This window comes from Pristiophorus japonicus, chromosome 2 (genome assembly GCF_044704955.1).
Source record: "Pristiophorus japonicus isolate sPriJap1 chromosome 2, sPriJap1.hap1, whole genome shotgun sequence".
Classification (NCBI taxonomy): Eukaryota; Metazoa; Chordata; class Chondrichthyes; family Pristiophoridae; genus Pristiophorus; species Pristiophorus japonicus.
The window spans coordinates 360128362-360154786 of NC_091978.1; the positions used below are offsets into that span (position 1 = coordinate 360128362).

At 45.6% G+C, this 26425-nt stretch overlaps 1 protein-coding gene across 2 annotated transcripts in view; it reads right to left on the minus strand.

Moving 5' to 3' along the window:
• LOC139250140 (probable E3 ubiquitin-protein ligase HERC6) overlaps positions 1 to 26425 on the minus strand; it is a 79701-nt gene that overhangs the window by 41899 nt on the left and 11377 nt on the right. For both annotated transcript variants that reach the window (XM_070872688.1, XM_070872689.1), the window contains exons 5-14: positions 25465 to 25556; positions 22982 to 23109; positions 18260 to 18366; positions 16979 to 17043; positions 12888 to 13015; positions 11837 to 11896; positions 9720 to 9825; positions 5315 to 5504; positions 1990 to 2174; positions 1799 to 1915 (exon numbers count right to left, since the gene is read on the minus strand). In XM_070872688.1, the coding sequence (XP_070728789.1) occupies positions 1799 to 1915; positions 1990 to 2174; positions 5315 to 5504; positions 9720 to 9825; positions 11837 to 11896; positions 12888 to 13015; positions 16979 to 17043; positions 18260 to 18366; positions 22982 to 23109; positions 25465 to 25556 (1178 nt within the window). The remainder of the gene's footprint in view (positions 1 to 1798; positions 1916 to 1989; positions 2175 to 5314; positions 5505 to 9719; positions 9826 to 11836; positions 11897 to 12887; positions 13016 to 16978; positions 17044 to 18259; positions 18367 to 22981; positions 23110 to 25464; positions 25557 to 26425) is intronic.

Here is a 26425-nt window from a genome sequence, read left to right on the forward strand (position 1 = left end):
TGTCATCAGTGAATCTGGACTTTCAATCCCTGACATTGATCGAGTACCCAGCCCCCGGTCATAACAGACTCAGAACGCTTGCCCAAGGCTGGAGTTGAACTGAGACGATCAACTCAGGAGCAGAAACCCCCGGACCATCTCAATTTGTAAAAAGACAGTTACTAAAATCTTAAAGGGTGATTATGTCATGTATGTATGCTTGGGGTTACTAGCCACCAGGTGGTGCCACTGTCGGAGGTCATTGGGCTGTACGCACGTGTGTGCGGCCCAGGTATAGAAGGCAAGCCATCATGTAATGTAATTGCTTTGGATCTTAATAAAGCAGAGCCAACTTTGTACCTGTGTTAGTTTACAGTATTCAGTCTATCGAGTTATTACATACACAACAGTTTCCTCTGCCCACCTTTGGCTCGCTTGCCGTGAAGGAGTTCCGAGTAGAGCGCTTGCTTTGGGAGTCTCATGTCTGGCACGCGAACAATGTGGCCTGCCCAACGGAGCTGATCAAGTGTGGTCAGTGCTTCAATGCTGGGGATGTTAGCCTGGTCGAGGACGCTAATGTTGGTGCGTCTGTCCTCCCAGGGGATTTGTAGGATCTTGCGGAGACATCGTTGGTGGTATTTCTCCAGCGACTTGAGGTGTCTACTGTACATGGTCCATGTCTCTGAGCCATACAGGAGGGCGGGTATTACTACAGCCCTGTAGACATGAGCTTGGTGGCAGATTTGAGGGCCTGGTCTTCAAACACTCTCTTCCTCAGGCAGCCGAAGGTTGCACTGGCGCACTGGAGGCGGTGTTGAATTTCGTCAATGCCTGCTCTTGTTGATAAGAGGCTTCCAAGGTATGGGAAATGGTCCACGTTGTCCAGGGCCGCGCCATGGATCTTGATGACTGGGGGGACAGTGCTGTGCGGCGAGGACAGGCTGGTGAAGGGCCTTTGTCTTACGGATGTTTAGCGTAAGGCCCATGCTTTCGTACGCCTCAGTAAATACGTCGACTATGTCCTGGAGTTCAGCCTCTGTATGTGCGCAGACGCAGGCATCGACCGCGTACTGTAGCTCGACAACAGAGCTTGGGCTGGTCTTGGACCTGGACTGGAGACGGCGAAGGTTGAACAGCTTCCCACTGGTTCTGTAGTTTGGTTCCATTCCAGCGGGGAGCTTGTTGACTGTGAGGTGGAGCATGGCAGCGAGGAAGATTGAGAAGAGGGTTGGGGCGATGACGCAGCCCTGTTTGACCCCGGTCCGGACGTGGATTGGGTCTGTAATGGATCCGTTGGTAAGGATCACGGCCTGCAGGTAGTCATGGAGCAGGCGGAAGATGGTGATGAACTTTTGGGGGCATCCGAAATGGAGGAGAATGCTCCATAGACCCTCGCGGTTGACAGTGTCAAAGGCCTTTGTAAGGTCAAATAAGGCCATGTATAAGGGGCTGCTGCTGTTGCCTGCATTTTTCCTGCAGCTGTTGTGCTGTAAAAATCATGTCCATTGTGCCCCGTAGGGGACAAAATCCTCACTGTGACTCTGGGAGGAGCTCCTCAGCCACAGGGAGAAGACGATTGAGGAGGACTCTAGCGACGACTTTCCCAGTGGCTGATAACAGGGAGATTCCTCTGTAGTTGCTGTGTAGTTGCCAAGTGGCAGTGTGACTGCACAACGATCTTATGCAAACAGGGTCATGGAAATAGGCGGAAAGGCGAAGGAAACAGCTCTTTCGCACCGCGGTAATCTAAACACACAAGCGCGCAACACCCCTGGTAAGCCAGGTCCAGCATCTTTCAAGGTTATTGTTGGAAACTTACAAATTGCTGTTGAAGTAGTCTCAATCTCACGAGGTCGTAACGAAGATCAAACAGAAGCTGAAGCTCATCGATGTAGAATGTGTTTTGGGGGATATTGTGAGGTGCCTTCAGGTTTGCCTAAGACAGAAATACAGGAAACTGTAGAAAATGATATGACTGCTTAGGGTGTAGTTGGCTTTTCAGATACTTACGTTGTACAATAGTTCTAGAACATCGATGATCGCTTTTGAAGTGCATTGCATTCTCATGATCTGCTCCAATCCGTGGTTTTCTGCCATCAAGACATGGAGACGTTTAAGCGTAGTTACCACCAGATTCTTAAACATCTGGGCGAGATTGTTCAAATACGATGATTTCAAGGTTGACCAGCACTTTGCTAGTTATCAAAAACAAAACACAATGTTATCTACTCTGCAATTAACTACACTGCCAGCAATAGATCATTGGCAGAAGACATGAGCGAAGAAATTACTGTTAGCGATTTTAAAGGATATGAATGCCCTTGTATAACATCCCTGTCGGAGTTTGCAACTGGAGTGTTGAATATCATAGAATCATTGAAATTTACAGCACGGAAGGAGGCCATTCGGCCCATCGTGTCCGCAGCGGTCGACAAAGAGCCATCCAGCCCAATCCCACTTTCCAGCTCTTGGTCCGTAGCCCTGTAGGTTACGGCACTTCAGGTGCACATCCAAGTACTTTTTACGTACGATGAGGGTTTCTGCCTCTACCACCCTTTCAGACAGTGAGTTCCAGACTCCCACCATCCTCTGGGTGAAAAAAACGTTCTCCTCAACTCCTCTCTAATCCGTCGACCAATTACTTTAATAAATCCATGCCCCTGGTTACTGATCACTCTGCTAAGGGAAATGGGACCTTCCTATCCACTCTATCTAGGCCCCTCATAATTTTATACACCTGAATTAAGTCTCCCCTCAGCCTCCTCTGTTCCAAAGAAAACAACCCCAGCCTACCCAATCTTTACTCATAGCTAAAATTCTCCAGTCCTGGCAACATCCTCATGAATCTCCTCTGTACCCACTCTAGTGCAATCACATCTTTCCTGTAATGTGGTGACCACAATTGTACGCACAACTCGAGCTGTCGCCCAACTAGTGTTTTGTACATAATAACAGAGAATGCTGGAAATCTCAGCGGGTCAGGCAGCATCATTGGAAAGAAAAACAGAGTTAACGTTTCGGGTTGGTGACCCTTCGTCAGAACTGGAGAGTGTTCGGAAAGAACAGATTGTTAAGAGGCATTGAAAGGGGAAGGGGAAGAAAGAACACAAGGGAAGGTCTGTGATAGGGTGGAAGGCAGGAGAGATTACATAGAAACATAGAAAATAGGTGCAGGAGTAGGCCATTTGGCCCTTCGAGCCTGCACCGCCATTGAATGAGTTCATGGCTGTACATGCAACTACATTCAGTACCCCATTCCTGCTTTCTCGCCATAACCCTTGATCCCCCTAGTAGTAAGGACTACATCTAACTCCTTTTTGAATATATTTAGTGAATTGGCCTCAACAACTTTCTGTGGTAGAGAATTCCACAGGTTCACCACTCTCTGGGTGAAGAGGTTTCTCCTCATCTCGGTCCTAAATGGCTGACCCCTTATCCTTAGACTGTGACCCCTGGTTCTGGACTTCCCCAACATTGGGAACATTCTTCCTGCATCTAACCTGCCTAAACCCGTCAGAATTTTAAATGTTTCTATGAGATCCCCTCTCATTCTTCTGAACTCCAGTGAATACAAACCCAGTTGATCCAGTCTTTCTTGATATGTCAGTCCCGCCATCCCGGGAATCAGTCTGGTGAACCTTCGCTGCACTCCCTCAATAGCAAGAATGTCCTTACTCAAGTTAGGAGACCAAAACTGTACACAATACTCCAGGTGTGGCCCCACCAAGGCCCTGTACAACTGTAGCAACACCTCCCTGCCCCTGTACTCAAATCCCCTCGCTATGAAGGCCAACATGCCGTTTGCCTTCCCAACCGCCGCTGTACCTGCATGCCAACCTTCAATGACTGATGTACCATGACACCCAGGTCTCGTTGCACTCACCTTTTCCTAATTAGAGAGACAAAAGGGATGATGGCTGAATTGAAATAGTAATAGAAGTCAGAAAAAGATTAATTTGGATAGGGTGTGAATGGCGTAGTAATGACAAGCTGCCATTATAGACAAAGAGAAAAACAGAAGCGAGAAGAAAGAAGAAAAAAACATAAAATGGGGGGTGGGGAAAGGGAGCCAAAGATTGGCAGCGGTTACACTCTGAAATTGTTGAACTCGATATTGAGTCCAGAAGGCTGTAAAGTGCCTAAACGAAAGACAAGGTGCTGTTCCTCGAGCTTGCGTTGAGCTTCGGTGGAACAGTGCAGGAGACCAAGGACAGAGAGGTCAGAGTGGGAGTGGAGCGGAGAATTAAAGTGACAGGTGACCAGAAGCTCAGGCTCACACTTACGGACTGAACGGAGGTGCTCAGCAAAGCGGTCGCCCAATCTACGCTTGGTCTCCCCAATGTAGAGGAGACCACATCGTGAGCAGCGAATACCGTATACTAAATTGAAAGAAGTACAAGTAAATCGCTGTTTCACCTGGAAGGAGTATTTGGGGCCCTGGACAGTGGGAAGGGAGGAGGTAAAAGGGCAGGTGTTGCATCTCCTGCGCTTGCACGGGAAGGTGCCGTGGGAAGGGGAGGGGGTGCTGGGGGTGACTGCAGAATGGACCAGGGTATCGCGGAGGGAGTGGTCCCTTCGGAACGCTGAGATCACGCTGGAGATGGCAGAAATGGCGGAGGATGATCCGTTGAACGTGGAGGCTGGTGAGGTGAAAGATGAGGACAAGGGGAACCCTGAAATGGTTTTGAGAAGCGGGGGGGGGATGGAAGGGGTGAGAGCAGAGGTGTGGGAAATAGAACAGACACGGTCGAGGGCTATGTTAGCCACGGCGGAGGGGAATCCTCGGTTGCAGAAAAAGGAAGACATGTCAGAGGCACTAGTGTGAAAGGTGGCGTCGTCAGAGCAGATGCGACGGAGACGGAGAAACTGGGATTGCAGTCCAGATAGTTGTGGGAGTCAGTAGGATTATAGTGGTCAATAGCCCATCCCCAGAAATGGACACAGAGAAGTCGAGGAAGGGAAGGGAAGAGTTGGAGATGGAATATGTGAAGGTGAGGGAAGGGTGGAAATTGGATGCAAATTGAATGAACTTTTCAAGTTCAGGGCCAGTTCAATGGGCCTTAATTATGTCAATTAGTTTAGACTGGAGAATTGAGTGCTATTTGCATTTGAGATTCGGTGGGTCTTATAACAATGCGAACCAAATGAGAACTGACTTATAACCAAAGACAAAAAGTGTCCCCCAGTTTCAGACAATTGCAGATTCCTACTTCCCTTTAAGGATCAGTTCTGCGCTACAGGACTGACACCCTCCCTTTTCTCCACACCTATTTCGATCTCTCTAACTGAATAAATGCACAAGAGCTACTTTGCGGATTGCCGTGCGCTCTCTTACCCAGAGTGCTTTTTGAAGCATTATCTAGCACTGCAATGGTTGCCGTATAGGTCAGAACCAGATAATCCAGGTTCTTCTCTTGTTGCATCACGGAGCACTCTGGCAGAATCAGGTAAAACATCAATGCTTCTTTATCACCACGCAACATCTTAAGATCTCGAAATAAATTTGTCTCCAGGCTTGAAGTTATCTGTAAAGCAAATCCATGACGATTACTGAAATTGTGAACCAATATGTAACTAGTTCATTCATCTTAATTCACCATCACAGAGTTCAAAAAGTGCAAGTGTAAAGTGCTTTAGGGCATCCTAGGGATGTGAAAGGCGCCATAAGAATAACAACATCAACTTGCATTTATATAGCGCCTTTAACGTTGTAAAATGTCCCAAGGCGCTTCACAGGAGCGTTATCAAACAAAATTTGGCACCGAGCCTCATGAGGAGATATTAGTGCAGGTGACCGAATGCTTGGCCAACAAGGTAGGTATTAAGGAGTGCCTTTGAAGGAGGCAAGAGAGGTAGAGAGGCAGAGAGGTTTAGGGAGGGAATTCCAGAACCCAGGGTCTCGGCAGCTGAGGGCACGGCCACGAATGGTGGAGCAATTAAAATTGGGGGCGCGTAAGAGGCCAGAATTGGAGGAGTGCGGATATCTCGGAGGGTTGTCGGGCTGAAGAAGATTACAGAGTTGGAGAGGGGAGAGGCCATGGAGCGATTTGAAAACAATAATGACAATTTGAGCTTAACTGCGAGCCAACGTAGGTCAGCAAGCACGGGGTGATGGGTGAACGGGACTTTGTACAAGTTAGGATATGGGCAGCCGAGTTTTGGAGGAGCTTAAGTTTATGGAGGGTGGAAGATGGGAGGTCGGCCAGGCGTGCTTTGGAATTGTCAAGTTTAGAGGTGACAAAAGCATGGATGAGGGTTTCAGTAGCAGATGAGCTGAGGCAGGGGCGGAGGCGGGCGGTGTTACAGAGGTGGAAATAGGCGGTTTTAGTGATGATTCGGATATGTGGTTGGCAATTCATCTCGGGGTCAAATACAACACCAAGGTTGCGAATGGTTTGGTGCTGCCTTAGACAATTGCCAGGGAGAGGGATGGAGTCGGTTGCTAGGGAACAGAGTTTGTTACAAGGACCGAAGACAATGGCTTTGGTCTTCGCAATAGTTAGTCGGGGGAAATTTCTGCTCATCCAGTTCTGGATGTCGGACAAACAGTTTGACAATTTAGAGTCATTGGAGGGGTCGAGAGAAGTGGTGGTGAGGTAGAGCTGGGTGTAGCATACATATGGAAACTGTGGCTCAGTGGGCAGCACACTCGCCTCTGAATCAGAAAGTTGTGGGTTCAAGTCCCATTCCAGGGACTTCAGCACATAAAATGGAGGCTGACACTTCAGGGGAGTGCTGAACTGTCAGAAGTGCCGTCTTGTGGATAAGACGTTAAATCGATACCCCGCCTGCTCTTTCAGGAGGATGTAAAAGATCCCGTGACCCTATTTTGAAAAAGTGCGGGGTATTTGTCACCGGTGTCCAGGCTAATATTTATCTCTCAAACAACGTAACAAAAACAGATGATCTGGTCATTATCACATTGCTGTTTGTGGGAGCTTGCTGTGCGCAAATAGCTGTCTTGTTTCCCAGATTACAAGAGTGACTACACTCCTAAAGTACTTTACTGGCTGTAAAGTACTTTAAGACATCTGGTGGTTGTGAAAGGCACTCTATAAATGTAAGTCTCATTCTTTCTTCCATATGGAACCTGACGTGTTTCCCGATGATGTTGCCAAGGGGCAGCATGTAGATGAGAAATAGAAGGGGGCCAAGGATAGATCATAGATCTTTGGGGACCCCAGAGATAACAGTGCAGGTGGGGAAAGAGAAGCCATTGCAGGTGATTCTCTGGCTACAAATGGATCGAGAAGAATGGAACCAGGCGAGTGCAGTCCCACCCAGCTGGACAATGGAGGAGGAGCACTGGAGGAGGATGGAGTGGTCAACCATGTCAAAGGCTGCAGACAGGTCGAGAAAGATGAGGAGGGATAATTTGCAAGTGTCATAATCACGAAGGATGCCATTTGTGACTTTGATTAAAAAGCTGTTTTGCAGTGATGGTACACACTGCAGCTAGGGTACGTTGTTGGTGGAGGGAGTGAATGTTAAAGGTGGTGGATGGGGTGCCAATGAAGCGGCTGCTCTGTCCTGGATGGTGTCGAGCTTCTTGAGTGTTGTTGGAGCTGCACCCATCCAGGCAAGTGGAGAGTATTCCATCACACTCCTGACTTGTGCCTTGTAGATGGTGGAAAGGCTTTGGGGAGTCAGGAGGTGAGGCACTCACTGCAGAATACCCAGCCTCTGACCCGCTCTTGTTGCCACAGTATTTATGTGGCTGGTCCAGTTAGGTTTCTGGTCAACGGTGACCCCCAGGATATTGATGGTGGGGGATTCGGCGATGGTAATGCCATTGAATGTCAAGGGGCGGTGATTAGAGATAGTCATTGCCTGGCTGAATCTATGGAGTACTTCTACAAGGACTGTGTACTGGTGACTGCTACCAATGCTGTCATGGACAGATGTATCTGCGACAGGTAGATTGGTGAGGACAAGATTAAGTAGATTTTTCCCTCATGTTGGTCTCATGGACAAGATGAGCACGGAGAAGGCATGGGGTATTCAAGTTCCAGTTGACTCTCTATTAAAAATGGTACTGGGTGTGGAGTCTCTACCTTTATATTTAGAATATTAGGTTGTTTCATCTAGCTTCATAACTCCAATTTTAATCATTTCATTTAGTGTGAACAATTAACAAAACTAAATGCTGTAAGGTGGATAATGTAGATATGTATTTCACACACTGCAATGGATGCGCAGTACTCTATAGACTCTGGATCAGTTCCTATGGACTGGAGGGTAGCTAATGTAACACCACTTTTAAAAAAGGAGGGCGAGAGAAAACGGAATTATAGTTAGCCTGACATCAGTAGTAGGGAAAATGTTGGAATCAATTATTAAAGATGTAATAGCAGCGCATTTGGAAAGCAGTGACAGGATCGGTCCAAGTCAGCATGGATTTATGAAAGGGAAATCATGCTTGACAAATCTTCTGGAATTTTTTAAGGATGTAACTGGTAGAGTGGACAAGGGAGAACCAGTGGATGTGGTGTATTTGGACTTTCAAAAGGCTTTTGACAAGGTCCCACTCAAGAGATTAGTGTGCAAAATTAAAGCACATGATATTGGGGGTAATGTAATGACATGGATAGAGAACTGGTTGGCAGACAGGAAGCAGAGAGTCGGGATAAACGGGTCCTTTTCAGAATGGAAGGCAGTGACTAGTGGGGTACCGCAAGGTTCAGTGCTGGGACCCCAGCTATTTACAATATACATTAATGATTTGGACAAAGGAATTGAATGTAATATCTCCAAGTTTGCAGATGACACTAAGCTGGGTGGCAGTGTGAGCTGTGAGGAGGATGCTAAGAGGCTGCAGGGTGACTTGGACAGGTTAGGTAAGTGGGCAAATGCATGGCAGATGTAGTATAATGTAGATAAATGTGAGGTTATCCACTTTGGTGGCAAAAACCGGAAGGCAGAATATTATCTGAATGGTGACAGATTAGGAAAAGGGGAGGTGCAATGAGACCTGGGTGTCATGGTACATCAGTCATTGAAAGTTGCCATTCAGGTACAGCAGGCGGTGAAGAAGGCAAATGGCATGTTGGTCTTCATAGCGAGAGGATTTGAGTATAGGAGCAGGGAAGTCTTACTACAGTTGTACAGGGCCTTGGTGAGGCCACACCTTGAATATTGTGTACAGTTTTGGTCTAATCTGAGGATGGACATTCTTGCTATTGAGGGAGTGCAGCGAAGGTTCACCAGACTGATTCCCGGGATGGCAGGACTGACATATGAAGAAAGATTGGGTCGACTAGGCTTATATTCACTGGAATTTAGAAGAATGAGAGGGGATCTCATAAAAACATATAAAATTCTGACGGGATTGGACAGGTTAGATGCAGGAAGAATGTTCCCGATGTTGGAGAAGTCCAGAACCAGTGGTCACAGAATAAGGATAAGGGGTAAGCCATTTAGGACCGAGATGAGGAGAAACTTCTTCACTCAGACAATTGTGAACCTGTGGAATTCTCTACCACAGAAAGTTGTTGAGGCCAGTTCGTTAGATATATTCAAAAGGGAGTTAGATGTGACCCTTATGGCTAAAGGGATCAAGGGATAAGGAGAGAAAGCAGGAATGAGGTACTGAAGTTGCATGATCAGCCATGATCTTATTGAATGGTGGTGCAGGCTCAAAGGGCCAAATGGCCTACTCCTGCACCTATTTTCTATGTTTCTATGTCTCTATGAAAACATGAATTATTTAACCATCTCAACGAGACACTGCAAATACTTACCCTGTTGACAATCCAGTCCTCTGCGGTAAGCTTCCCAAATATTTCCCTGGCTGCTTCCACATCAACACTCACAAGGTCGCTCCCCATTTTGCGCTGGTCTCCATCACTATAAGGTAAACATCAAAACTTTGAATACGCTGCAATACAATACTTCACAACACAAGGAAAGTTGCCTCGTATAATTGTGTGTCAGCTGTGGCTCAGTTGACAACCTCCTCAGAGCCTTGCATCTCTGAGTCAGAAGGTTGTGGGTTCATAGTCCCACTCCAAAGACTTGAACACAAAAATCTTGGCTGACACTCCAGTGCAGTACTGTTGGAGGTGCCGTATTTCAGATGAGACGTTAAATGAGATGTCTGCTCACTCAGGTGGGCGTAAAAGATCCCATTGTGTGATTTCGACGAAGAGCCGGAAGTGCTCCCCAGTGTCCTGGCCAATATTTATCCCTCAATCAACATCACAAAAACAGATTTTCTGGTCATTATCACATTGCTGTTTGTGGGAGCTTGCTGTGTGCAAATTGGATGCTGCGTTTCCTACATTACCACAGTGACTACATTCAAAATGTACTTCATTAGCTGGAAATCGCTTTGGGACGTGCAGCGGTCATGAAAGGTGCTATATAAATGCAAGTCTTTGTTTTTCTTTTTATTTCCAAGTCCTTCATAGAAACATGGAAAATAGGTGCGGGAATAGGCCATTCGGCCCTTCGAGCCTGCACCACCATTCAATAAGATCATGGCTGATCATTCCTTCAGTACCCCGTTCCTGCTTTCTCTCCATACCCCTTGATCCCTTTAGCCGCAAGGGCCATATCTAACTCCCTCTTGAATATATCCAATGAACTGGCATCAACAACTCTCTGCGGTAGGGAATTTCATAGTTAACAACTCTCTGAGTGAAGAAGTTTCTCCTCATCTCAGTCCTAAATGGCTTACCCCTTATCCTAAGACTATGTCCCCTGGTTCCCCAACATTGGGAATATTCTTCCTGCATTTAATCTGTCCAGTCCCGTCAGAATTTTATATGTTTCTATGAGATCCCCTCTCATCCTTCTAAACTCCAGTGAATACAGGCCCAGTTGATCCAGTCTCTCCTCATATGTCAGTCCTGCCATCCCGGGAATCAGTCTGGTGAACCTTCGCTGCACTCCCTCAACAGCAAGAACGTCCTTCATCAGATTAGGAGATCAAAACTGAACACAATATTACAGGTGAGGCCTCACTAAGGCCCTGTACAACTGCAGTAAGACCTCCCTGCTCCTATACTCAAATCCCCTAGCTATGAAGGCCAACATACCATTTGCCTAATTTAAGCATGTCTCTGATCCAAGTCCAAAACATTTTCCGTCTTCCTTCGACCACTCGTAATATGAATCACCGGCTGATAGTTTCCCTTTAACTTTAAGAATCAATCTGGTATTTACCCAATGCACCATTCTTGTCATCAGCTGTATTTTTTTCAGTAGGCTATTAGCTAACATTTTTTTTATCAATATCAAGTTAAAAAATTAATAGTAACTGCAAGATGATGAATCAGTTTAGCTTTACCACCAACATGCTAAGAATTTAACCTTCACAACACATTTCAGTAGCCTGGTGGAAACCAGTGGCTCACTCAGTGGGTAGCGCTCTCATCTGAGTCAGAAGGTCGTGAGTTCAAGTCCAACTCTAGAGTCTGGGGCACAAAAATCTAGACTGACACTCCAGGGCAATACTGAGGGAGTTGCCGTAATTTGGATGAGATGTTCAATAGAGACTCTCAGTTGGACGTAAAAGATCCCACAGCACTTTTTCGAAGAGGAGCAGGGGAGCTATCCCCGGTGTCCAGGCCAATATTTATCCCTCAACCATAATCGCTACAACAGATAATCTGGTGATTATCACATTGCTCTTTTTGGGAGCCTGCTGTGCACAAATTGGCTGCTGCATTTCCTACATTACAACAGCGACTACACTTCAGAAGTACTTCTTTGGGCTGTAAAGCGCTTTGGGACGTCCTGAGTTTGAGAAAGATGGTATATAAATGCAAGTTCTTCCTCTCTTCTCATACTTCAAAGTCAGACTATAATAAATCTGTTGCACATCACATCGATTTATAGCTTCTGTCCCACTCACCTTTTCCTCAGAAAACTCCCAGTGAGGCAGGACGAGGAGGAAAATATTAAAGCAATTTCCCTTTCACATGAAAGACAAAAGGTGTTAACATTCAGTAAGGGTATTGCTCATTTAAGACTGTGATGTCTTCGATCTAATTTCTCTAAAATAAGGAAACCAAATAATTCTAACATGAAAGGTGAGCATGTGCAGATCATTCAATGTCTTCTATTTAAAACAGTTCAGTGAAGGAGACATTTAATCAATCACTATTCCCACTAAGTGCTTTCCTTCTCTAAAATATTTATTGATCTCCATTTGTGATGTTCACAAGGCTCAACAAAACCCCAGCCAGTTGGGTTCGGGGGATCCACGATGAGGCAGGTGGTTTTGAACCTGGTGGATGAACTGGTAATGTGTCGTGTGATTGTTAAACCTTTGCTAATAAACCAACTAGTTCTAAATGTGTTGCTATGAATTCTTAATCAAAAAACCCATAAAGCAAATACAATACAAGCATTGTGTCCCTTCTTTCTCTTCCCACATCACCCAACTGAGACACATCTAGATGCCACCACTGCTTGGCAACTGACTATTGCGTGGCACAAAGTAGCTCCATTGGTGGTACCACCGAGATAGTGAACTCACCACATGGGAAATCACAGACAGAGAGGTGCATACATACCCAGTTTTAATGATCTCGAATGCACTGCCTGAAAGGTTGGTGGAAGCAGATTCAACAATGACTTTCAAAAGGGAACTGGATATATATTTGAAAAGGAAAAATTTGCAGGGTTAAGGGCTAAGTGCGGGGGAGTGGGACAGATTGGATAGATCTTTCAAAGAGCTGGCACAGGCATGATGGTCCGAATGGCCTCATTCTGTGCCACGTGATTCTATGATATTACTTCTCCATGACACAGACAGCTTGTTCTCCAACGAGCTGTGCCACTAGAGTGACCCACTGCTGTGAATTCACGGAACATCGCTAATATTTTCAGCTGCTATGGGTGTGAGTACTTCACTTATAAAAATGCTTAGAACAGAAATGAAAGATATAAAGAATGCTGACTCTTCTGCATCCTTTCTTTCTGTGCTGTAAACAGCTGTGTTGATCCATTTATCGACAAGGGTTTCATCCATGGTGAGGATCTGCTGTGCACTGTCTCTGAGGCGGAAGTCAGCTGCAGGCAATGGAAGCTGCAAAAGCAAGCCAGGTAATTAGAGAGTGAAGCGGCAGATTTGTAAAACAGTTTAATTCAATCGGTAGCTCGTGTGATTTGAGTATAAGAGTAAAGATATTTTACTGTAATCACATAGGACCCTGGTGAGACCACACCTGAAGTATTGTGTACAGTTTTGGTCTCCTTACCTAAGGAAGGATATACTTGCCACAGAGGGAGTGCAATGAAGGTTCACCAGACTGATTCCTGGGATGGGGGGCTTGTCCTATGAGGAGAGATTAAGTAGACTAGGCCTATATTCTCTAGAGTTTAGAAGAATGAGAGGTGATCTCATTGAAACATACAAAATTCTTACAGGGCTTGACAGGGTAGATGCAGGGAGGATGTTTCCTGGCTGGGGAATCTAGAACCGGGGGTCACTGTCTCAGAATAAGAGGTCAGTCATTTAGGACTGAGATGAGGAGAAATTTCTTCACTCAGAGGGTGGTGAATCTTTGGAATTCTCTACTCCAGAGGGCTGTGGAGACTTAATCGTTGAGTATACTCAAGACAGAGATCGATAGATTTTTGGATATTAAGGGAATCAAGCGACCTGGGGATCGTGCAGGAAAGTGGAGTTGAAATAGAAGATCAGCCATGATCTTACTGAATGGCAGAGCAGGCTCGAGGGGCCGAATGGCCTACTCCTCCTCATAATTCTTATGTTCTTAAAAGTAATACACGTGACAGCAATGCACTGACTGTAGAATATACGCAGGAGGGAGGCCCACAGCACAAGAGATGCTGCTGACAGATGTGATGAATTCGGTCTCCAGTGGCGTAATGTTCAGTATTCCTTTTGAACCACAAGTGAGATGATACGTGAATGTAAGAAAATATACTTTAATATGCTATCAACTGGTATTTTAGCCCGATATTATAGATGCAGAGGGAACTATTGTACATCTAAGGTTAGAAATGCTAGATGCTATTAAATATATGCTTCATTTAACAGTCGGTTAGCCAGGTGATGAAGGATAGAATACTCGAGCCCAGTCTTCAGTCACTTACAGCCTTTTATTTACAGAGACACACATTACACACTGTGCAACCTCAACATAGGCTTCCTTGCCCTTCCCGAGCCCGCTCCCATATATATAAACACAAGAGGGTCCCCAATTAATACCCACCACAAATAATACTCAAAGTAACGGGGAGAGGAATTTGAGGCCAGCGTAGAGAGTATCCACAAATTAATCGGCAACAGTGAGTTCTAGGATCAGTCAAATGGGTGGGTCAAGTTCTCCCACCTTGACTATCCCTGATTATAATCGCTGTGAAGCGCCTTGGGACGTTTTACTACGTTAAACGCGCTATATAAATACAAGTTGTTGTTGTTGTATTCCATGTTGGGCATCCCAGTTGTGGGAACGGTCTGCATTGGGCTGGGCACCTGGAGCATGGCTGCTCTTGCCAAAAACTTCTGGAATTGGCTATTCCGGCACAGAATCTGACCACCATCGGGAGCCCCCACGGTGACCTCCAAGTGTTCACCTGCCCTCCCAGCACGTGTGTGAGCCCATGGATAAGCATCATACCGCTAGGTTGGGTGGGAACGATCTTCCGTGTGAAGCTCTAAGATTAGAGTATGCAGTGGATTTTAGTTGTAAGTTGCAGCTTGAACATGTGCCCTGCTGGAGTACGGATGTGCAGGAGTGGGGGTTGGGAATTCCGGCTCGGCTACGGCCAAATAAAGGGCTGCAGCGGCTATCAGAAGGTGAGTGGCTAAGTGTATGCGTCCTGCTTTGGCCTTGGTTGTGTGGTAGTTTCCTCCTGTTTTTTGATGGTTAGGATTCTATGTATAGGAAAGTTGTGCAACACACCGCGCCGATCTTGGAGACACGTATCGGGACTTCCCCAAAAGGCATCCTGATCTGTCAAGGCATTCGAAGCACAGTTTCAAAATGCCAATTATGTGTGTTCTGTAATAATCCTGGTGGCAGCCTAAGCTTTGTATCTGTGCTCTGCTTCTGTCTGTGGCTTCAATAAGGGTGTCATTAGGCTGGGCTGGAAAAGATAGCCTTGGTCTCTGAGGTGATCTCCTTCCTCTCTACTGTCACCCTCAAATAAGCCAAGTGCAGCCTTTAAATTCAGGCATTAGCATTGCTGCCTGAGAAGTGGGCATTGCCCTGCATGTTCTTGATCATTGACCAACTGCACATTCATGGATTGGAGGCCTTTTCTGGTCATGCAGGCAATAACATTGGGCCAAAAATTGCGGTTGTAGGCTTCCCGCGGGCGGATGCCTCCGACCAAAATCTTTTTAACGAAAATACATGGGGGTGCCGGAGGAACGTAGACTTGTGCTCGGAGGCCCCCTTGCACAGTCCAGCGTCGGGGCCCACATATTCCAGGAGCGTATGTGCAGCCTGGGATCATGTGGGCCGGAGCAACCAATGAAAATTCACAAGAATGGTGAGTTCCGTTTGTACGGAGATCGCCATTTCTATGAACGAGGATACCCCCTAAAACAACATAAACATTTCAAATAAATTTTAAAAAACACTTCACATATTTAAAATTTATTGGAATTGAATTTAATTAAATGTTTTAGACAAAAAACAATATTTTATTATGTTTTAATGTTTTAATAAGGGTAAAAATAAACTTACCTTCAAGGACAGTTTTTTAATATAGAAATGATTGATAAAATTTTATTTTTCTATCTTTTAAAACTCTTACATTGGTAAAAGAAAGCCTTACGCCTGCTTTTATCAGGCATAAGAGTTTGAAGGACATTCGCTGGACAAGAGTTTGACAAATAGCACAAATCTCCACCCGAAAAAGGCCCTGTTCCCGGGGATGCGTTGGAACTGTCATAAGAGATATTGACAGTTTGCAAGTGTCAGATTCCGGCGCCCGCTGAGAACCGGCACTTGTGGGACCTCTAAGGGCGTGTTTGCACATTGTATGTGCCCATAGAGACTGTGATTTTTGCCCCTATGTGTCCCATGACCCACACGATCACCAGCAATTTCCCCTGGAATTTAGGGAGTTCAGCAGTCCAAACGCACTGGTCAATGGAGTCATGCAGCTTTTTGCTATTCAATGGGAAAGAATCTATAATTCTACTTCTTACAATAAATCCCACTAGTAGCTTAGCCTGAACTATACGATTTGTTGGCATGGTGTTTTTCTGCCGATTCAGTGAGGTCAAGTGTACAGAGAGAGATTCTATATTATTTATGGTGCATACTCCATTGGCAGGTCCACTGTTGGCTTTGTGGCACACTAACCCCAATATTTCATGCATAAGTCAAGATTTTCTTCATAGGAAGTGAGGCTTGGCTATTGGAATTGACTTTTGTAAAGAGCACGTACATGGAGTATGGGAAGTAGCATGATGCCTCTTCCCTGCCCCTGTCTCCCTTCCCCAGATTCCTCACAACTAGCCCTCCCGGTGAATAAATGGGTAAATATACCAGCTGGGCTGCTGTTGAAGCAAACAATCCCGGAAGATCCCAGGATCAATCCCAGGTTGATGAATAGTTAACCTCAATCAGTGCTACCTCTGGCCTTGGTTGTGTGGACTAGGAAAGGGGAAAAAATCCACCAAGGTTCCCGCTCCTGATCACTATCCAGTGGCTCCAGCTGCCAGGTGGCCATGTGCTGACGCTGGCTGACAACAGGGTCAGGCTGGGGGCTGTGATGCCCTCCGTGGTTGAATAGCATGCTTCCAATTACAGCCTCGGATCACACATGGAGAATGGCCACTCACGCAAGCTAAAGGTACAATGGCTCTTGCCTGTCGTGGAGCCACATTGCCGGCATGAAAAGAAAGACTTGCATTTATATAGCGCCTTTCATGACCACTGAACGTCTCAATGCGCTTTACAGCCAATGTAAAGTAAGTCAACTCAGACACGTTCCATGCTCGAGGACTAAAATACAAGGTAATTTTGTATTGATGTCTCACCATGCAGACAGCAAGCGAGCTTACCCGAGTCTGAATGAAATTGATGTTTGCTCCTGCAAAAATCTTGTGAACTTTGGCATTTTGTGACTCTGTAACAAACAAGAATAGTATTTGACAGTATCTCAGTGTAGCAAAGTAAACCAGGAAGTGCGTCAAGAAGCTTGATCATACCAGTAACCCTGATGGAAGCAGACATTTGTGCTATCGTGAACATTTAAGAGAAAATAATTATCACCTGCAGCATGATAACTGTGCTATGCATGTCACACACTCCTTATTTGAGCATCGCTATTCTGCCGGGCCTCAAGGTCGCCTTGACGGTATTTCACCATTACAAAGCTACCCATTACACTGTCACACCTGCAGCTGCACAGCTCTACCACTAGATGGCGCCACATTGGCTCCGGAGCTGCCGATGCCCATACCTTTGTTTCATTCGTTCACTCAATGGGAGCATTGCTGGCAAGGTCAGTATTTATTGCCCATCCCCAATTTCCCTTGAGAAGGTGGTAAGTCACCTTATAGAACAGAGTGGCTATTGAATGGCGGAGCAGGCTCGAGGGGCTAGGTGGCCTACTCCTGTTCCTAATTCTTATGTTCTTATGTTCTTATTAAGATGGTGAGCCACCTTATAGAACAGAGTGGCTTACTAGGCCATTTCAGAGGGCAGCTAAGTCAACCACTGGAGTCACATATAGGCCAGAGCAGGTAAGGGCGGCAGATTTCCTTCCCTAAAGGACTTTAGTGAACCAGACGGGTTTTTACGACAACCCAGTAGTTTCATGGTCACCATTACTGACACGAGCTTTTTATTCCAGATTTATTTAAAATCGACTGAATTTAAATTTCCCAGCTGCCATGATGGGATTGTGAACTCATGTCTCCAGATTACTAGTCCAGTAACATAACCATTGAGCTACCGATACCGACAGGAACACTCGTGCACTCTGGGAAATTTGCTTTATCCTGAATCTGTGTGAGCAATGCCACGGGGCCACCAGCCGAAGATGAATAATGACAGAAATGTAAACAAAATGAAGGAAAGGAACGGGAAATCCCAGGGAACAGGTGAAAATCAGGTGATAGCAATATTGGATCAGCATCTTCTGGGATTTCCGGCTATAAAAATCCTGCAGATTTAAAATCACTTTACCTTCAGAATGGTATTCAGAAGGAACCGGAAAAAAAGGGTGATTGTACTAGTGATGATTCCATTCGGGGAAAATGAGCTCACATTGCCCATTTGGTCGGCAGAAGACACTAAATGCGAAGTTTGGAATTACTGAGTTACTGCAGTGCCATTACCTGGATGAACTCGGCTCCTTGTCGAATCATTCTCCAAAGCTCCTCGGGTAGCAAAGCCAAACGAAACGACGAGATCAGAGGATGGGATGTAGGCGATGGTGTGATAACTAAACAATGAAAGTCGGCAAATAAAATCAGGTTGCTTGTGTCACACAGTCATCGTCGCTGCTTCGTAACTTGCATGTGGACGGCAGATTTAGATATTAGTCAGATTGTCACATGCACTGTAACATCCGACCAATTGATTACTGTATTTTGAGAATGACTAAACGTCACAATGATTTACATCTCAATGACTTGTATTTTAAGGTAATATGTAAAACATGAAGCTGTGATTGATGGTGTTACCTGTAATATATGTACCTGTGAGTATGCTCACAAGTTTGTAGATCTGTTGCATTGTGAGTGGCTTAGCCAGTCACGTGATGTTCACAAGACTCAATAAAACCCCAGTCAGTTGGGTCTAGGTCATCCACGAGGTGTGCAGTTGTGAGCCTAGTGGATGGATTGGTAATGTGTAGTGTGATTGTTAAACCTTTGTCAATACAACAACAACTTGTATTTACATAGTGCCTTTAATGAAGTAAAATGCCTCAAGATGCTTCAAAGGAGTGTTTTAAGACAAAACAAATAAATTTGACATCGAGCCACATAAGAAGAAATTACGGCAGATGACCAAAAGCTTGGTCAACGAGGTAGATTTTAAGGAGCGTCTTAAAGGAGGTAAGGGAGGTAGCGAGGCGGAGAGGTTTAGAGAGGGAGTTCCAGAGTTTGGGGCACAGCCACCAATGGTTGAACAATTATAATCAGAGATGCTCAATAGGGCAAAATTTGAGGAGCACAGACATCTCGGGGGGTTGTGAGGCTGACGGAGATGACAGAGATAGGGAGATAAACCAACTAATTCTTAATAGCAATGTGTTGCTATGAATTCTTAAGCAAAGAACCCATGAAGCAAATACATTACATTACGTCAATTAATCTCCTTCATTCTTTGTATTCATAACAGCTGATAAACAGATGCAACAACGCACTCTCTTGCATTGGTATCAGTAGGCAATGGGAGACCAATGGGGTGGGAAAGATTACTGGTATGAACCAATCCATTGAGATCCCTCCTTTTGCATCTGTGTCTGCTGGTGAGAAAGTCAACAGGCAGAATTTCTTCAGCAATTTCAAGAAAGTAAAACGCCCCAAGGCGCGTAATGAGACAAAAACTGACACCGAGCCAAAGAAGGAGCGAGAAGGACAGGTGAGGGAAAACTTGGTCAAAGAGGCAGGTTTTAAGAGGGGTCTTAAAGGAGGAGAGAGCTGGAGAGGCAGAGAGGTTCAGGGAGGGAACTCCAGAGCTTACAACATAGACATGTGTATGCTCGGCTGTCGGCGGGATGAAGGGAGTGGGGGATGCACAAGGGCCCACAGTTGGAGGAATGCAAATTCTTGGAGAGTTAGAAGGAAGACACAAATAACCTTCCGGAAATACTAGGGGACCGAGGGTCTAGTGAGAAGGAGGAACTGAAGGATATCCTTATTAGGCGGGAAATTGTGTGAGGGAAATTGATGGGATTGAAGGCCGATAAATCCCCGGGGCCTGATAGTCTGTAACCCAGAGTACTTAAGGAAGTGGCCCTAGAAATAGTGGATGTATTGGTGATCATTTTCCAACAGTCTATCGATTCTGGATCAGTTCCTATGGGCTGGAGGGTAGTTAATGTAACACCACTTTTTAAGAAAACAGGAAGAGAGAAAACGGGTAATTATAGATCGGTTAGCCTGACATCAGTAGTGGGGAAAATGTTGGAATCAATTATTAAAGATGAAACAGCAGTGCATTTGGAAAGCAGTGACAGGATCGGTCCAAGTCAGCATGGATTTATGAAAGGGAATTCATGCTTGACAAATCTTCTAGAATTTTTTGAGGATGTAACTGGTAGAGTGGACAAGGGAGAACCAGTGGATATGGTGTATTTGGACTTTCAAAAGGCTTTTGACAAGGTCCCACGCAAGAGATTGGTGTGCAAAATTAAAGCACATGTTATGGGGGTAATGTACTGACATGGATAGAGAACTGGTTGGCAGACAGGAAGCAGATAGTCGGGATAAACGAGTCCTTTTCAGAATGGCAGGCAGTGACTAGTGGGGTGCCGCAGGGCTCAGTGCTGGGACCCCAGCTATTTACAAAATACATTAATGATTTAGATGAAGGAATTGAGTGTAATATCTCCAAGTTTGCAGATGACACTAAGCTGGGTGGTGGTGTGAGCTGTGAGGAGGAAGCTAAGAGGCTGCAGGGTGACTTGGACAGGTTAAGTGAGTGGGCAAATGCATGGCAGATGCAGTATAATGTGGATCAATGTGAGGTTATCCACTTTGGTGGCAAAAACAGGAAGGCAGAATATTATCTGAATGGCAGCAGATTAGGAAAAGGGGAGGTGCAACGAGACCTGGGTGTCATGGTAGATCAGTCATTGAACGTTGGCATGCAAGTACAGCATGCGGTGAAGTAGGCAAATGGTATGTTGGCCTTCATAGCGAGGGGATTTGAGTATAGGAGCAGGGAGGTCTTACTGCAGTTGTTCAGGGCCTTGGTGAGGCCTCACCTGGAATGTTGTGCTCAGTTTTGATCTCCTAATCTGAGGAGGGACATTCTTGCTGTTGAAGGAGTGCAACGAAGGTTCACCAGACTGATACCCGGGATGGCAGGACTGACATATGAGGAGAGACTGGATCGACTGGGCCTGTATTCACTGGAGTTTAGAAGGATGAGAGGGGATCTCATAGAAAAATATAAAATTCTGACGTGACTGGACAGGTTAGATGCAGGAAGAATGTTCCTGATGTTGGGGAAGTCCGGAACCAGGGACACAGTATAAGGATAAGGGGTAAGCCATTTCGGACTGAGATGAGGAGAAACTTCTTCACTCAGAGTTGTTAACCTGTGGAATTCCCTGCCGCAGAGAGTTGTTGATGCCAGTTCATTGGATATATTCAAGAGGGCGTTAGATATGGCTCTTACGGCTAAAGGGATCAAGGGGTATGGAGAGAAAGCAGGAATGGGGTACTGAGGTGAATGATCAGCCATGATTTTATTGAATGGTAGTAGGCCGAATGGCCTACTCCTGCACCTATTTTCTATGTTTCTATGTTGTAGTGCTAGAGGAGGTTACAGAGATAGGGGTTTGAACACGAGGATGAGAATTTAAATATCAAGGCGTTGAGGGGATACAGGATAGGAAATTTAGGACTGAGGGTGGTGAACCTGTGGAATTCTCTACCACAGAAGGCTGTGGAAACCAAGTCACTGAATATATTCAAGAAGGAGATGGATAGATTTCTGGACACAAAAGGCATCAAGGGGTATGGGGTAAAACGGGAATATAGTGTTGAGATAGAGGATCAGCCATGATCATATTGAATGGCGGTGCAGACTCGAAGGGCCGAATGGCCTACTCCTGCTTCTATTTTCTATGTTTCTACGTTTCTATGTTTTTACATTGCCTGATGTAGGTCACCGAGCACAGGGATGATAGGTGACTGGGGTCTGGGTGCGGGTTAGGCTGAGTTTTGGATGAGCTCAAGTTTATGAAGGGTGGGAGTCCCGCCAAGAGAGCATTGGAATAGTCGAGTCTGGGGTAACAAAAGCACAGAACTTTCTTTTCAGCTTTCCACAACTGCCTGTACTTAAACAAACGAAAAAGGAGCCAGTTTAACCTTTGAAAAAAGTCAATGCCCTTGTGGTCAGCGAGGTAGGGAATGCTAAAGAAGGGGACACCCTCCAATTCTGTCAAGCACACAGTGATAACATTGAGCATTTGGGAGACCAACTACACTTGTGTCATGTTTCTGACCGCTCCCTCTGCTGGAACACAATATCGTCCAGCCGCAGAATCAAAAAAGCATGCCCGTTGCTCAAATGAATCATTTCTAATTCTCATTATAGCCACCCTTGCGACCTCTCTAAGTAATGCTCACTTTAAGCTGCGCGGCTATGCAGAGGTCTGAAGCTCCCGTGCTTTTTAATGCTAAAACCGCGCATGCGAGGGTTGCTGAATGGGCCGCGCTGCCTGTTAAAGGGGCCACGCGGCCTAAAAGAAATCCAGTGGGAACATTGTCTCTAAGTAGGATTGCTAATGTAGTGTCAATTAGAGGTGGTTTGTGCCTCGGGCGCATACCAATAAAAATGCCCTCTAATTACATAGGTTAAACACCACAGACCATAGAAACAGATTATTCAGCCCAACATGGCTATGCTCCACACGAGTCTCCTCCCACTCTGTTACCTCTTCCCACCTTGCCTCTGTATCACTCTATTCCCTTCTCCCTCATGTATGCCTGAAGCCTCCCCTTAAATGCATCAATGCTATCGCTTCAACCACTCAATGTGGCAGCATGTCTTCACATTCTCACCAATCTCTGTGTAAATAATTCCTCCTCCGTTTCATTATTTGACATAAAAACTTGCTAAACTGCCCAAAGCCATCTCATGGTGGACAATACTCAGGAGAACGGCTCCATCACATTTGAACCCAGATCCTAGAGCTGGAAACAAAATGTAACAAATCCAGGTCAACCAAAATCTTTTAAAGGATTATTTTTTAAATATGTTGTGTTGCGCAGTATGTTGATGAATGTGGTGTTCACCTCATCAGAGCGGGCTGGAATCAAACACAGCTTTGAGGAGAAGGATGGACAGACTGTGCTTCAAGCTCCGATGTTACTCACCTGCCGCAGGCTATCTGGGAAACCTCTCCCTGGTTATGTTCCACCTTTTGGAAGGTGGTCACGTCGGTTGTTGCGCTCAGTCCCAGTTGTCCGGAGCTTCCTTCGCCGCATGTGAACACATTTCCATCCTGTAACAAGGGGACATAATGTTATAATTACAGCTTGGCCATTCAGGAGTGAAGTCATGAAGCACTTCCTCACACAAGGGGTAGTGCAATCTGGAATTCTCTCCTTCAAGTTTGGGACATGACAGGCACCATTATTGTCATGTATCTTGCATGGCTACTGTTGGTACTATCACAAGGTGTGCCACCAGAGGGCACAGCAGTGGGATGCTTTGTAGGTTACCTGTACAGGTGTGCCTGGCCAATATAAAAGGCAGGCCACCAGGTGTGATCCTCACTCTGGAGTTATCAATAAAGGACTAAGGTCACTACAGTGCAAGTACAACACATTGCCTCGTGGAGTCATCATCAGAGCATCCAAGGACATAACAATTACAAATGCAAGTTTGTTCATTCCTATTTCAATTCAGCCTTAAAAAATGTATACCAGGCTCAATAACTAAACATAACAGTGCTCATCCATAGAGATACGTTACTCCCTACAATGGGACCGCATCTTCCGCAGGATATGGGACTGGACTCAATGATCTATTGCTCATTGAGTTATATCTTCAACACCACAGCAACTGGACTTGAAAAACATCCCACGCGTGTCACTATAGCAACTGGACATTAGGACATCCCATGTCTGTCACTATAGCAAATGGACATTAGGACATCCCATGTCTGTCACTATAGCAACTAGAAATTAGGTCCATCCCATGTCTGTCACTATAGCAACAAAACTTTTCTGCTACGCATAATTAAATCGGCAACAACAATAATTTGCATTTATATAGTGCCTTTAACATAGAAAAACATCCCAATACGCTGAAGAGAAACTAATGAGAGTTTAGTGATAGAATTGTTCTTTAACTTTATGCTCAGCGCAAAATGTACCCCTTGGACCTTAATCGAGGCCCAGGAGTCGGCCCATTCTATAGACAGTATTAGCGCGTTGAGGGTTATCAGTGCAGATATTTCGAGCAAATGGCCAGAGGAACAGGCCGGGGATTTCCGTCTCCAGGGGCGATGGTGCACCGTGTGGTGGAGTGAGACTTCCGGCTAATCCAGGCACTGACCCCGGCAGCCTCATTTAAATATTATCGGGTCGCCTCATGCCAGCATTTCCACCTGCACTGCGGAGCCCCCCTGTGGTCATGCAGGAGGGGAGTGGGGGAATTTGGGGGAGGGGGGCGGGCGGGGAAATGGATCCTGCTGTAGGGCTCCAAGAGACAACCAGCCTCCCCGACTGTTGCCCTCTGGCTAACTGCGCTCGCAAAATGAAACGGCACCGAAACAGCGACGGTGTTAGAATGTCCCTCACTTCAAATATAATGTTTCTGCTGGGGCCATTCAACCTTTCCTGTTGCCGAGTAACACTTTCCTCATCTACACAACCGGTAACACCACTGGACTGTCAAAGGTGGAGGGAAACCCTTTGGTTTTACTGGAGTACTTTTCTGACATATCAATTAGCGTTAACTACACCAATATTCTTTTTTGTATTTACCTCCTAAAATAAACTGGCAGTCAATTTATCACACTTCACTTCTAAAATATCTATAAGAACATAAGGTCATTTAGAACTAGGAGCAGGAGTAGGCCATACGGCCCCTCGAGCCTGCTCCGCCATTCAATAAGATCATGGCTGATCTTCTATCTCAACTTCACTTTCCTGCCCGATCCCCATGTCTCTTGATTCCCCTAGTGTCCAAAAATCTATCTATCTCAGTCTTGAATATACTCAACGACTGAGCCTCCGCAGCCCTCTAGGGCAGAGAATTATAAAGATTTGCAACCCTCTGAGTGAAGAAATTCCTCCTCATCGCTTTCTTAAAAGGCCAACCCTTTATCCTGAGAATATGGCCCCTTGTTCTAAATTCTCCAGCCAGGGAAAACTATCTCTTAGCATCTATCCTGCCAATCCCCCTCAGAATCTTACATCTTTCAATGAGATCACTTCTCTTTCTTCTACACTTCAGAGAGTATAGGCCCAATTTACTCAATCACGTCACATCGGACAAGCTTCTTATCTATCTTGCCAGCTATCTTGCTATCTTGGAGAAGGCCCCAATAATTGTATTGGCTGAGAGCATTCTGTAATGTATGCACCTGTGAGTGCGCTCACAGGTTTGGAGAGCTGGTGAGTTGGGAGTGGCTTAGCCAGTCACGTGATGTCCACAAGACTCAATAAAACCCCTGCCAGTTGGGTTCAGGGATCCACAATGAGGCAGGTGGTTGTGAGCCTGGTGGATGAACTGATAATATGTTGTGCAATTGTTAAACGTTTGACAATAAAACAACTGGTTCTTAATAGCAATGTGTTGCTATGAATTCTTAAGCAAAGAACCTATGAAGCAGACACATTACACATACCTTTGTTAGTACAGCAGTATGTTGATTCCCACAAGAGATGTATGTGACATTGAGTTTCTTCAGTTGCTTCACACGGCATGGACTGACTTTATCTATTGAGACAACAACCAGCTTTAATAAAGGAGATTCCTGCTTGGCATTTGGCACTTTTACCATCCAGTAGATGGGAAAATCATGGCACACTGCTTCAATCAAACATCAGTAACGTACGCCCTACCAAACCAGCACAAGAAGAAGGGAAGAAAGGAGGAAAGGTTTAAGGGCTATTATGTTCCTTTTGGGATAACGTTTGTTTTTTTATATGTTTTTTTTTTAAATGGTACCCATCACAATGCTCATAATTTTCCTACAATCACTTGGATAGTGGGGAGGGCCGAAACCCAATTAGTTATTACTCGTTAGCAACAGTGCTCCTTTCACACTGCTGAAACAACTACATTGTCACTTAAACTGGTCTAAAATTGTGAATATTTCATTCTTCAAGCTGTGAAGTGTGCAATAGTGAGCAAACGTTGGTGGCAATGGCTGTCCATCAAATTCACAATGGTGAGAATAAATGGAGCAATAAAGGAAAGAAATAAGGGCTGATTTCCCCGAGTCCTCGCCCTGCCCAGGCACTAGACAGGAGCAGCCCACTGCAGTAATCCAGCCCCAGGATCCCTTGGTCTCCCTGCACCAGGCCGATTAAATGGCTTGCGGCCAGTTCTGGCCCGTGGTGGGGCCTAGCACCAATGGTAGGGCCAGGAAAACTAGGAGCAGCTGTGAATGCCGCCACAGTGATTGGGAACCTCTGACTCCTGATGGAGATGGACGGCCAGAAGGTCCTGATTCAATCTCAAGATCTTGGGGTGGGATCTAAAATCAAGCACGAGGCCTATCCGCAACACATCATCCTGCCCCTGGAACCCTGCAGATATTCTGGTTGATGGAGTTCTGGGGCAAGCCATCTTCTTTGAGTGCC